The sequence below is a fragment of the Cornus florida genome, unplaced genomic scaffold, assembly GCF_030987335.1.
Source record: "Cornus florida cultivar Cherokee Brave unplaced genomic scaffold, ASM3098733v1 CherokeeBrave_3.0.0_Hap2_Chr11, whole genome shotgun sequence".
Classification (NCBI taxonomy): Eukaryota; Viridiplantae; Streptophyta; class Magnoliopsida; order Cornales; family Cornaceae; genus Cornus; species Cornus florida.
In genome coordinates this window covers 117,234,693-117,248,874 of record NW_026775581.1, presented here as the reverse complement: position 1 = coordinate 117,248,874, position 14,182 = coordinate 117,234,693, and the positions used below count along the sequence as shown (strand labels likewise).

The 14,182-nt window shown below is 33.0% G+C and overlaps 1 protein-coding gene and 1 long non-coding RNA gene across 5 annotated transcripts; both read left to right on the top strand.

The window, feature by feature from the left end:
* The first annotated feature begins 2,610 nt into the window (after window positions 1–2,610).
* Window positions 2,611–10,580, top strand: LOC132283269 (histone acetyltransferase TAP1). 4 transcript variants are annotated; one of them, XR_009471984.1, is made up of 8 exons: window positions 2,611–2,813; window positions 3,154–3,239; window positions 5,075–5,135; window positions 7,038–7,221; window positions 7,686–7,785; window positions 7,947–8,072; window positions 9,682–9,775; window positions 10,148–10,580. XR_009471984.1 is itself a non-coding variant. In XM_059785204.1 (8 exons), exons 1-7 carry the CDS (start codon window positions 2,779–2,781, stop codon window positions 8,730–8,732), a joined length of 612 nt encoding a protein of 203 aa, XP_059641187.1. In that variant the 5' UTR covers window positions 2,611–2,778; the 3' UTR covers window positions 8,733–8,744; window positions 9,682–9,775. The 4 variants fall into 4 exon arrangements, 3 of the variants coding, with proteins under 3 accessions (XP_059641187.1, XP_059641186.1, XP_059641185.1); XM_059785204.1 differs by lacking the exon at window positions 10,148–10,580 and adding an exon at window positions 8,688–8,744 and having other exon boundaries at window positions 7,972–8,072; XM_059785203.1 differs by lacking the exon at window positions 10,148–10,580 and adding an exon at window positions 8,688–8,744 and having other exon boundaries at window positions 9,682–9,769.
* Window positions 10,581–12,899: 2,319 nt separating this feature from the next.
* Window positions 12,900–14,088, top strand: LOC132285433 (uncharacterized). Its single transcript, XR_009472540.1, has 2 exons — window positions 12,900–13,566; window positions 13,687–14,088. It is a non-coding gene; the product is annotated as an uncharacterized LOC132285433 (long non-coding RNA).
* Window positions 14,089–14,182: the final 94 nt, after the last annotated feature.

Below are 14,182 nucleotides of genomic sequence, written 5' to 3'. Positions count from 1 at the left end.
TACCTGTTTTTGAGACAATGACACTCTTTTAAAGAAATTCCATCCAAACAAGGCATTAAATCATATGAAAAACTAAATTACCCCTTAATATTAAATTCAAATTTATTACAAAATATCACTTCTGTTAAAATGATGCAATTATCCTTAAAAGTTTAGGGCCACAGATTAATGCCACTTGGCACCAAATTAACAGCCTGTGAATTGCAAAATATGTTTTTTTTTTTTTACCAAAATTTTGTTCCTATTTTATTTACTATGTTATCTATTAATTTACAAAAAAATATTGGATTTTTTTTTTTAACAAAAATTTCGTTCATGTTTTCTTTACTAAAATGGGGTTTCTTTACAAAAAAAAAAAAAAAAAAATGTAAATAAAATATGGGGTTTTCTTTATGCGGTTTTCTAAAAATATGGGGTTTTCTTTATTTTCTTTAGAAGAAAATTTTGTTCCTGTTTTCTTTACTAATATGTGGTTTTCTTTATTCCTGTTTTTTTTTTTCTTTTTTAATTTTAAATCAAAATTTTGTTATTTTGAGAAATTATGGCGGAATGAAATTATTATTATTTTTTTTTTAGTAAATGGGGGTTATCAATTTTGTTATTATCATAAAAACAGAATGGAAAATAACTAAATAATTAAAATAACGAATCCAATGACGGCTACACAACGAAGTAACACCTAGTAGCATCAATTAGCTCTTGAAAGATGTCATTAAGAGGTTGGATAACTCATCCATAATCTCTCATAATTTTTTTAAGGCAAAATTGAGCAACATTGACAGATATAAGTAGCACCCATAGACACCCTTTTAGAATGGTCAAACTTTCTTCTTTTTGTAAGAAATTGAAAATTTATTACAACAAAAGAAATATGCAATTTTTTTATTTTGAGAAATTGTGGGTTATTCATTTTGTTATTTTGAGAAATTGTGGCAAAATGAAAACAAATGGATATTTTTTTTTCAGAAAATTTGTTTTTAATTCACACATGAGTACTTTTGTCCAATTTATTAATCTGTTTCAGGGATGTGTATATATACACACACACACACACATATATATATATATATATAGTCTATATTCCTAACATTGCGATGGTTTGTTCATAAGGAGTAGTTTCGTCCAATCTATTAACTTGTAAAATTAAAAAGGTCAACTAAATGGTCAAAGGATAATTTAGTCAATTTTTCAGTTGACTCGAAAAAACTGATAACTTTCATTTGAATGTCTTTTTGGCAAACCTCAGGAGGTAGGTGATGTTATACTTTATCAAAAAATTAAATGGTATTTAAATTTATTAATTTCTTATTTTATAATACGAACAAAAAGTTCCAATTACTGAAAGGAGATTTGGAGTTTCGTTTTGTCACAAAAGTTTGTTCTCTAATTTTAATTATTAATTACATAATCAAGCGATATGAGCCGTCCAACCGAAAAAGGTGATTAATAAGAAGTGCAACTCGTAAGTCATAACCAAAGCTTAATGGCTAATTACAATATTTAAAGCACACGTGGTTCGGCCTGTTTGGGCCTTATAAAAAGGCTTGAGGTGGTGGGCCTATTTTTAAGACCGGCAAACAGAAGCGAATATAAAAAAATCTACCAAATTCAGAATTTGAAGGTTCTAACAATTACAGATGCCTCAATAGTCCAGTAAGTTAGTACATTTGGTAAATTTTGGAATATCAAATTTCGACTTTCTGTATCTACTAATTTAACTTATAACACTCCTTGTCTCGTAAAAAAAAGAAAAAAAGTTCTAACAATCAAATTACATTTGATTCAAAAGCTAATTGTCCTTGTCAACAAATATAAGGTTTCTATTAATTAGTAGATACAGAAAGTCGAAATTTGATATTCCAAAATTTACCAAATGTACTAACTTATAACCCTCCTTGTCTCGTAAAAAAAAGAAAAAAAGTTCTAACAATCAAATTACATTTGATTCAAAAGCTAATTGTCCTTGTCAACAAATATAAGGTTTCCATTAATTCACCTTCTTTTTCCTCAATAACCAATATTTTTTTACTAATTGAAATACACCTTTTCCCTTTTCATTTTTTGTTTTCTGTTTTGCACCTAAGTTTATATTTATTTTATTTATTAAAAAAACAAATTGATAATATTTTGACAAAAAAAAAAAGTACTTATGTTCTAATAAGCTCAAGGGCTTAAAAATTTAAGTACTCCATTAATTTTATATATTATATTTGAAGACGACAAATAACAATTCCTCTGTAGCACTTTGGAATTCCCATCAATTTGTTTGAAATTCTGGAATCTGGGTTTAAATCCCCGCAACGGAACATAGTTGGACTAAATTTTTCCTTCTTTGGTTCAAATATAGGTGGAACTAGCCAACTAAAGCTCAATGTCCAAATATTTATTTATTTTATTATTATTATTTTTTTTCTATCACTCAATGTCTAAACTTGAATATCAAACTTCTACTCTAAAGTTGTCAATGAATTACAACTTTTTGGTAATGAATTATGATATACGCATTGAAAGAAAAAAATAATAGTAATAAAAAAAGGGTAGTTTTTTTTTTTTTTTTTTTCGGAAAAAAGAGGAAGAGATAGTGGTTATCATACTTATTTTTATGTTTTATTGTTTCCTCCCCTTCACTTTCCCTTCTCTGTCATTCTTTTCCTTTCCCTCCTTGAAAAAGAGTGGGTTTTATCTTTCTGATATCCTATACGTGCCCGGAGGGCAATAACCACACTTCAGATTACAGAGTCCACGGACAGCTCCAGAGCATATCTCTACACCCAGAAAATGCAAACCTGCAACGTAGTTTCACCTTCTTCTCTGTAAGCACTTTGGGCTATGCATTCCATAGTTCAGATAAAATTGTATGAATTCATGTCCATTTGATTCTGTTTAAAAGGGACAATTCTTAACATGAGACCCCCTTTATTTACTCGTCACATACTTTCACCTGGAAATACTTTTCTTGGTTTTTTTTACTATGTTGCAAATTTAGGGTTTTTTCTCTCTCCTCTATATTATTGTTTGATTGTCCATGGTGTTCAGTGTCTGTAACTTCTGGGTTTTTGGCGATCAGTCAACCTGCTCAATTCAAGTAAAGTTGAATTATTTATTATTATTTTTTTATAGAGAAATAACGACATTGCACTTCATATTTTGCAGATACCCTATTGCATTTTCTGATTGCCATGGTCAAGTTTCGAATCAATTACATTTTCCTTGCAGTCTAAACTCTGGTTTTGCAAGAGGTCTGTACATTCTTATGGATATATTAATTGAATTGCATTGCTACGAGTTTTGTATTTACTGAAAGAATTGGAAAAAAGAAAAAAAGAAATTAAGCTATTTATTCTGTTTGGTGAAGAGGGTGGGCCTTGGGGCAATGGTAATGTTGCTCCATTGTGAACAGCCTCTCTGCATGCGGGGTTAAGGCTGCGTACAACCGACCCTTCCCCCGCAATGGCGGGAGCCTTGTGCACTGGGCTAGCCCATTCTGCTTGTTGAACTTTAAAATTACTCATTAGGATGGAAATTTTGAAGTAACATATATTTTAATAATTCATAGTCTCCATTTTTATTTAGTTATGCATTTTGCCAAAGCAGGGGTGGAGTTGCATAATGCGATCAATTATTTGGAAAATGAATGGGGTTCCGTCTCGGGAGGGGTGGACTGGACATAGACCTAACATTTGATACTATTTTGCACAAATTCGCTGCTATCAAACTTTTACCACTATTCCAAGTAATGAAGTCCTACTGAATATTGCACATTGGGGAGTCAATATTTGATAGTGAAAAGTTCCAGAAAGAATTTTAAAAAATATCAACTAAGTTCAGAATATCTTTGTTTCAACTCAAGTCTACTAGACTTTTATTTCGCAATACTAAACACACCAAACCCATTGTAGCACAATGGTGCAGTTTTGGCATTACATGTAAAAGCGACAGGTGGCGTTAAGGGTTTGATTTTTGTCATTGGCAAAACAAGAAAAAAGAAAAGAAGAAAACATACATCAATGCATAGAATAATTACATAAACAAGTAAGAAAAAAATAAGAAAGAAGATAAAGCGGGAGACAGAGGAAATAATTACAAGTTCTCACCGTACTAGTAGTCATATTAATTCAACTGATAAAGGTAAGTGAAACTCTAACTGCTATGGTAGTAGTAAATTTTTTTTTTTGCTAATTCTCTGTTTTCTTAGTGTGATCCTTCTTGTATCTCTTGTAGGTTTGTATAGCTTCTTTTCCCTTGAATCCAATCTAGGTTAAAATAAAAAATATCATTCCTGGGTTTAGTTCAGAAAACCCTATTGAACTATATGTTTTCTTCATCCTGCCCCCTTGGTGCATTTTGCTATGATGTTACCATTACCTTTTTGTATGGGAAATTGACAACAAGCGAGGCTTTTAACTCCATATCCAATAGTTCAGATGTTAACTCGACAAACAAAAATCATAACGCGGGGGGGGGGGGGGGGTGTTGGGGGGGTTCTGTTTGTTTGGTGGTGGGGAGTATATAGTTCAGTTTTGTTGTTGTTATTTGTGTGATTTACCATTAAATATATATATATATTTGTTGATTATGTGAAATCAATTAGTTTTTACTTGGATTTGCCTTTTCGATGCATGATCCTAGTTTGTAAAGTATCATTGAGAATGTGTGCTGCATGAAAGCATCCCAAAACTTTGTGCATTAGACTGTTTTAAACTTCTAACATCATACAATTTCCTGTTCTATATCCTCTGTCTTCAGTTTGTAAAGTCATGCAAAATGTTTGAATTGCCTTATTTAAGATTACCACCTGCATATTTATCTCTCTCTCTCATCTATCTATTTATCTCTCCATGTTGCATCCAAGCATCTGCGTCAATGGCTTCACTTGCTCCTTGTTACTACAGTTACCTTGTTATTGAACTTCACTTAATTGGATGCATCACTTTTACGCAAGTTTTGATAGGAAGGTCAAGCTACAGGAAAAATGGAAAAAAAAAGAAGAAGCACTAGAAGTATGGGAAATTTTTAATTTTATGATTCCAAAATTTTGACAATTGTTCTTATCAAATTGTCATCATCTTTACAGGAAGCAGAAACCTTAAGATTTCTCAATTGAAGGCTGGATTTTGGGAATCTATCAGATCTGGGTAATTGGAGTTAGCTCTTTTTTCTTTCTGCTTTGCATTATGATATATTTCTAAAATTTTTGTATTGAATGAGCTTCCAGCTGATGCATTATAGAAACCGTCATAACTATAAACGTTTAAAAATAAATATTGCCTGTTAAAAAGTTTTAGTAAAAAGATCATGATTATTAGTGGTCTATCTGGCCACTTTAAAATAAAGTTACCTTCAGAATCCATCAATTATTTAAAATGGACTGATATTAATTCATATTCATTTACATATATTGATTGCAGTATTTAAGAAAAACACAATTGACAATACAAAAAAGTATATAATAGACCAGTGGCATGCTATTAGGTAATAATGCAACCCCAGTTGGGCTAGGCCCTTGGTGGTCAAGCGTTTTATGAAGTGTTTTTGCAACATATGGGTGTTGGTGGCTTTTATGAACTGGAGAAAAAAGATATGCCTGTGCATTTGTGGTTGTCTTGTTGTGAGACATGACTCCCCTGACTTCTTTTGTTGAGTTACTAATGGAAAATACTGCTTTTGTAGATTCTTTTATATCTTGTACCATACTTAGGGAATTTGTATAGCAAGCATTGACATCATCTTCCCCGAACTTGTGTGTAACCTGTGTAGTGGACCCCTTTGCATGGAATTCTGTATCTAAATATGTCATGTTTATGGGGGTCAAATTTCAATATTTTAGTATTTTACAAATACATTATTGCTACTTAGTGGAGTTTGCAACAGTGAGGTACCATTCCTCGAATATCTTTGGATACTATGGTGAAGAATGAGTGAGAAGGATGCACTCCTACAATAAAAAGGATCCATTTTTCACTGTTTATTACTGAGTTTGGAGGCCAGAGAATAAAGGCAGAAATGGGTTTAAGGGTTTTTGAAGTGTGTAAGGAAAGAGAAGGTTTTGTGGCTTTGGTTACGCAAGGAAAAGGAAAGTTGGGGACGATTTTGGGTGCTGTGAACAGCACCTGTTAACAGTAACTTTGGCTGTTTATGATTCTGTTAGTGTATTGTTGAATGAAAAAAAAAGTGAAAAGGGTTAAGCTTGTAAAATATAAAACAACATCTGATTTTTCATAGGCTTACAAAAGTAAAAAAAATTAAGCAAAAGAAGAAGAAAAAGCTAGCAATTACACCTAGGTATCCTTATAAATTATTTCTTCTAAGGCTGGAGGTTACATTGCACCACACAATTCCCATAAAAAAGCTTCAATATCTTTGAGAAGTTTTCTTAACTGATCTCTATTGAACTAAAAGAATATATATATCTTAGTAGATTGCTGGATTTTTCCTACTCCTACAAAAAAATTGACTTGAAAATTAAAAACTTAATATTTTGACTCACTAAACCTATCTAAAGATTCTAAACCAAATAAAGACCATATAGAAAGATATAATAATATAACTTGAATCAGAAAATGACCCACGACATGACGCAGAATATGACATATGGACCCTACTACAATCGATGTCTAGAAAATCTAAAATGCTATGGACTCTTAAAATTGAATAGACCATTAAAAAAGCTGCACATCTTATTTTATATGAAAGTGAAATAACACAAAAGAAAGCTCAAAATGGCCGAAAAATAAAATTATGCAAGGTCCCAAATGGCCCCCATTGAAATCCAACCAATTTTCACAATTTCCTCGTCTCTAAAGTTGCTCTTTCCCGAGCTTGCTATTTTCTGCATCATGATATTTTCCTCTCAGTTGATTTATAATGCTGAGCAATTATCTGGCTCTTTTGTGCCTTCCTCTTAAACTAATTTATTAGTTTTATCTTCACCTATAAATCATACTGCAATATTGCCATCTGCCATCCTCCCAGTTGCTTGCTCATCCACCTGTGAATTAGCTATAAATCCAATGGCCTTAACTTGCTTCTTGTTGCAGATTTGTGAAGAACAATACTACACAGGTTATTGATCCACCCTCTACTCTTGAAGAAGAGGAAGAACCATTACCTGAGGAGTTTGTTCTAATCGAAAAGACCCAACCAGATGGAACAGTTGAGCAAATTATATTTTCGTCAGGTGGAGATGTTGATGTGTATGATCTCCAAGCCTTATGCGATAAGGTGCGTGCTTCAGGATCTTCCAGCAAATGCATGCATGGCTTGAATATTCAATGCCTTTTAAGTGCATTATTATGTATATATGTGCACCTCAACATATCAGTATGAGACTTGGTACAGTTATGCAGCTGATAGGTGTATCTTTGGTTTTTTTTGCTACACTTGGTTGTTTGGGATAAAACTCTCTTTATCAGTTGTCCAGTTATCAAAGCCCTTTCACTACCTTGCAGGATATCAGTTGAGAAGTCCTTTTTTGCTAGAGTTGTCTTTATTAATCTGGTAAAGAATCATTTGTTGGTCCTTGAAATCGTAGGTTATTGCTAAATTTTAAAGGTTCAGTTAGTTATATTTACTCTTTCCTCTATTCTATTATCAATTTCAGTGACCATTTTTTGTTGTACTAGTTTCATTTACTTATTACTTTCTTTTTGTGAAAGTTGAGCCATTAAAATGCATTACATTAACAGGTGGGATGGCCAAGGAGACCACTGTCAAAACTAGCCGCTGCTTTAAAAAACAGCTACATGGTAGCCACTTTGCATTCCGTAAGGCAGTCACCAGGAGCAGGTACTTGAGAAATATGACTGACTTTGTCATGGATTTCTTTCATTTCATTATAATTGGTCCTCCAAAGCTGTCTTTTATGTTTGTTCATGCGTAAAAAAAAAAAAACTAATTACAACTGAGTTATGCTTTTTTTTAAAAAAAATAAATGATGAACATCTTAGTGTACTTGAAGAAGTTGCTTGGCAGAAGGGAATTACCAAAAGAAACTTATAGGCATGGCTCGTGCTACATCAGATCACGCCTTCAATGCTACTATCTGGGATGTCCTTGTAGATCCTCAATATCAGGTATTCTTTGTTTCCTGTGCGTGGACAAGTTGCTGGTGGTAGTCTGTAGAAAGATACAACTTGCAACAAAACTGAAAAGCCATTGAAGGACAATAAATACTGTTTTTGCTGTCAATCCTGGCTTTCCTGGGTACTTGGGAGATGGCTCCCTAAACAAATTTAAGCATATTATTGGAGTGTTTTTATACTTCTAATAGTTGGTATAACAGTTATGCTTGATTGTATAAATATAATAGCCTTTAGACTACGTTAGAATTCTAAGCAGCCCATGTAAGGAGTATCGGGAAGAGTTAGCCATGGTATGACTATGAGTTGCATGTGGGATGATGGTATTGTATTTACTTACCTCTCCCTTTAAGAATTTATTAAAATAAAACTTGTATTCAACTTCCCGCAAGTATGCAAACATGATGGTTGTGATACTTGATGAATTAAATATTGGGTTTATACCAGTTCGGTCTGAATTTATAAACATATGTTTGAATGCATACTCATATCCAATTTGAGTTCAAGTTAATTATGCTGATCAGATACTTTCTTTATTATCTTTGATTGCCTGTGCAAGTCGAAACCGATGTATTCTGATACGTAGTTTTGGTTTGGATCAATGTTTAGGCAAACCGGCTTGTGGGTCAAAAAGGTTCAGCAATTTCTAAGTAAAGACCAGCTTAGGTGTGTTAACGTCCACCCAATTAATAGTGTTCAATACAACTTAGCCTCCAGCTTTGAGGTTCTCTTACATTTTTTTCCCTGTACATTTCTACAATTCGGAATAGACGTTTGCTTTTTGTTAGATATGTGGAATTTCCAAATGATGATTATAACTCTGGGTGCATTTTGAAACAACTTTAATGAAGTCTGGCTTCAAATGGCCCACTAGGTAAAGTATTACTAGCTTGATTTTGGGGTCTTTAATTTAAGTTTAGCATGAAAATTCTTGGGAAATGTTTTTTTTATATTGAAATTGCACTTTTTTGTTGGTCACAGATGGCCTTTTAAAATTCCAATTTCTACAGTCAGAAGTTACTTTTACATTTACTCAGATTAGCATTCTAGTGTTTTTGTTAAATAGCCAATATATAGATCTACAAATCTCCTTGTTTCCAAGACCTATATAAACTATATTAATAGAAGTTAGTGTTCTTTGTATTTTCTTTGATGTCCACCTCTGTATTAGTATGTGGACATCAATATCACACTTATTGCGACTAGCCATTGCTTATGACACGATCAGAACCCATGTAGGATACCTTTCTAGTATATATTGTGGTTTGGGATATATCATATAAATAATGGCCTGGGTTGGAGCCTATAAGACTCATCTAACTATTGAATAGGCAATTTACTCAAGTCTCACCAAGTATAGATTGCTGGCTATTGGGTCCCGAGACAACTTTGTTTTAGTAGTGTTAATCAAGGAATGCTTTAACAAATTATTCATATTTGTTGGGTGGACTGGAAAGGAGTAAAGGGAAATAAAATGGCAGTTTTTAGAAATTGACTCCACATGCCGTTGTACCTGTGCATGTGCGTCATCTCGAATTATACACATCACTTTGATTTCATTCAAGCTACTACTTTGTTTTCTAATAGTTCTATTGACATCCAGGGCCAAGGTCTTGGAAAGGCTCTTGTTGAGAAGATTATAAGGGCTCTTCTGCAGAGGGACATTGGCAATATTACACTCTTCGCGGATAGTCAAGGTACAGCCTCTATAAATCTGATCCTTAATTCATCACAATGGACCTATTTGTACAGTCAAGAACGATCAGCTTTTAAGTCAAAAAGGATATATTAGATATATCTACTGATTACAAAAATGTCATCCTTTTTACTGGTCTACCTCTGTCTTGGTGGCTTTGGGTTTTAACTCCCAAGCCTCAGGTCAAGGTTTCAAGATTGTTAGACAGAAGAAAGAAAAAAAATAATGTCATTTTTTTTTTCCTGCATCGTATTTCTTGAACAATAAGTACTAAAAAAAGCCTTTTGTCCACTTAGATGTCCACAATGACTCGGTTACTAGTAACAAACTAAAGCTTTAAAATTCACTTTGTTTTGGTACATTGTCGTTGCAGTTGTGGATTTCTATCAGAATCTAGGTTTCAAGCCTGACCCAGAAGGCATTAAAGGTATGTTTTGGTACCCAAGGTATTAGTGGTAACTCCAATGTGAACTAGTTTTGCTAATGCTAGTGGCTACCCTGGTTCATGCTGCAAAATTAATTGATGGTGGGGCATTGATGGGAGATCTGTATGTATATTAATGATAATCATGTATAAAGTTTCTGACATACATATAATATTGAAGCTTGAAATGAGTGCTGGAGCCATTTTGTATTTTAACAGGGATCATGTTTTCTAGCATCTGAAACATTCGAATTTTTGTTGATAACTTTCATTTACATGGCATCTGGTGCTAATTTAGGGTTCTTGGATCAGTACTCCTGTACTTAGTTACCTTGGACCATGTAATAATTATATTGTTTCAATGTAATTTTTCATTTACAAATTGTATAATTTTGGTACTGATGTAGATAGAATAATTTTTATGCTCTTGGAATAATAAAATGTTCTTAAAATTTTTATACTCCTCTTATTTCTCTTAAAATGTTATTTGAGCATTTTCGAAAAGAAAAGAAAAAAAAAAAAAAAAATTTGTTCTTTTGAGGTGAAAATGCTCAGTAATATATTGCTAAGCAAAACACAAGGAGGCACTAAAAATCTGCCTGAATTCTAGGAGAAATTTTAGATAGTTCCGACCAATTATTATTGGACACGAAAGCAAAAAGCTGGAAAAAAACTTACACATATCTGACACAATTATTTACTACATTTGGTTGGAGGGATAAAAAAATGGATGGAAGGAAGAAGGGGAGGATAGGGTGAGGCATTCTTAGGGACGGAAGATGTTTCTCTTACTTTTTGTTTTTGTTTGGTTGAATAGAATGAACAGTAAAAAAGATGGATAGGATAGAGTAACATATTTTTTCTTGTTTGGTTGGAAGGGAGGAAAATAGAGTATTTATAGTCTTTTTACTAATATACTCTTATTATATACAGTTATAAAAATTAAATACCCTTTTCAAATTTTTAGAAAGGTCAAAAATATAAATTACTTAATAATTGTTAATTATCTTTTTTTTTTTCCTTCCAATTTTGGGCCGATAGAAAATTACAAAGGATGGATGTTTCATCTCTCAATGCTTCTTCCCTCTCCTAACAAGAAAACATTATTCTATCTCTCCTTAATCCTTCCCTTCAACCAAACATGGCATTCGTTTTCAATGGCGATTGCAATTAGAGTGGTTAGCATGTGATCTCAGGCCTGTAGTTAGCATACTACTTCAAATGCAATTGTTTATGCACCGATATCGAGTAATCTCGATATAATTGCACAACTATTCTTTGTTATGACAAGAGGCATCTTGTCATGAGATTATTATTATTAGGGAAAATTACATATAAATGGAGTCAAAGTTTCATATTTACTTAGAGACTGAGTCAAAGTTCCATATATTTCTAAAATGGATTGCTGAGGTGGCACATGGTTTTTTACTGTTTAAAAAATTGTGGTGCCTAAAATGCCCTTCCCTAATAAAAAGTAGTACCTTCAGTTCAAAAAAGTAGTACCTTCAGTTCAAAAAAGTAGTACCTTTGGAGAAAAAGTAGTACCTTCGCGAGTGTTTAAAAAACATGGTACCTGGACGCTAAAAAGTAGTACCTTCAGTTCAAAAAAGTAGTACATTCGAAAAAAAAGTAGTACCTTCGCGGAAGGGTATTTTAGGCATTACAATTTCTAAACAGTAAAAAATCATGTGCCACCTCAGCAATCCATTTTAGAGAAATATGGAATTTTGACTCAGCCTCTAAGTAAATATGGAACTTTAACTCTATTTATATGTAATTTTTCCTTATTATTATTATTTTTTTATATTTAAACACGAAATTGAGATAATTTTTTTTAATGAATCTTCAATTAAGTATTGAAATAAGGAGAGCTCCACTCAACAGGGACTAGGAAAATTAGATAGGATAGTTTTTTTATTATTAATCTGTTAGTAATTTAAAAGAAATGATTTTGAAAAACATTACTCCAGCATTATCCTTCTTTTGACTAGTCTGTGAAATGATCTTATTCTACTTGGGTTTTCAAGAACGAAAAAGACACTTACCTTACATTTTATTTTTTTTACGCTGTCAATCAATTTCATTCGATATAAATATCTCAATGTCATTCGATATACAGTAAATATGAAACATATACAATTTATTAAGGAAAATTCTGTGAAGAAAGCGTCATTAGTGAACGCGCACCGTCATCCCTTTGAATTCAAAGGTTATATATAATTTAAAATATATAATCTTGAATTCAAAGGTTATATATATATATTTTAAAATATATAATAAGAAAATAATGAATTTATCTAGAAAGAAACTGATTAGGGAAAAAGTTTGTGTCTGAACGGATGGAACAGATTCTCTCCTTGTATGTTGTTGTTTGACAAGGCATATCGGTTGATAGCCTTCGTTCCAACTAGTCCTACAGTCTGCTGCTTTCTTGAAACTAAAAATATGATAATTATAACGACAAACTACAATGATCTCCTTTGAGATTTGGCATATTGTAAGTAAATATGAGGTTTGCATATTTTTTGCCATGCGTTCTCATGAGGTTTGCCTCATTTTGCAAAGACTTCCCTTGGTACAAAAATTGATACTCTTTGTCAGAAAATTTAGTTGAACGGACCAAAATGCCCTTCAAAAAAATGGCAAAGACCCTAATACCCTTAATGTGTTATTAAATTACAAAAAAAAATATTCTAAGAGACAAAATTGACCTTCTCTCTCTCCCTTTCCTTTCTCTCTCCATTCACCCACCACCACCACCACTAACTCCATTGCCATTTCCAAACCCAGACCCTTACAAGATTCAATTAAGCTTCAAAATGCGTTGGTGTTGGTGGTGGCAAGTGTATTGGTGGTAACTCCAAATTTAATAGATTACTTTCCCTAAACTATATATATATATATATAACTTTGGATATACATATATACGCACTGGTAGGAAGTTGAAGGAACCCCACTTGTAGGAAATTAAACAAACCTTAATGAAGTTTGAAACCCACTAAGCACCATAACCATTACCACCACCACCAAGCACTATCACCTTTACTGCCTCCTCTACAATCACAGCCACCACCATCATTAATTTCTTTCTTTTTTTAATTTTAAGCTTGATTCAAATCTGTCAGTTTTAAGGCATTTGAATCTGAAGATATGAATTTTTTTTTGTTCCTCCACCCTTGAAATTTAAAGGCCTCTACATCACCTGTACGGAAGAACATCATTGATCAGGCTGGTAAACAGAGATGACGCGCCAACTACTTGGTGGGTCCTAATCTGGCTTTGCTTCGTCTCCGTCGTCAGCTCCGGCATCTTCAACCTCATCGGAAAATAAGCTCACAACACTGTCGGACCCTCTCTGTGCTGCTCTCGTACGCCGCCTCTGCCTCTCTGCGCTGTGCTATTTGTATTTTCCTACGCCGAATTTGTGATCTAAATTCCCATCACATATGGGTCTTTCTCGTATGATTTCGTTGCATTCATCGTTGCAGGTAAGTTTCTTTTGGAGTCTATAATTGTTGATCAGCATTTGGCAGCAATTTGTGGAGGTAGAGAGAAGAAGAGAGATGGTGGGATGGTGGTGTGGTGGTTGCTGCGGCGGCCATGGAGTGGTTGGAAAGAAAACAAAATCTGACATAAAAGAGAGAAAATAGTGGGGTTGCAAAATAGTGTAAAGGGCAAAATTGTCATTTGACTTACTCAAATATTTTGACATTTTTAGTAATATAATAATGAGGGTAGATAAGTAAATTTACAACAAAATCTGACTTGGGGAGGTGTTTGCAAAAATATGGCAAACTTCAGATTTAGTTACATATAGTCCAAACCTCAAACCTCATGGGAGATCATTGTAATTTGCCCTAATTATAATACAATAATGTCAGTTAAGTTAAGTTACACTGCCTTTGGTTATAAAATAATGCTAAAAATATTTTGATATTTTGTAGAGAATAACTATTATTTATTTTAAATAATGCATATTTATAG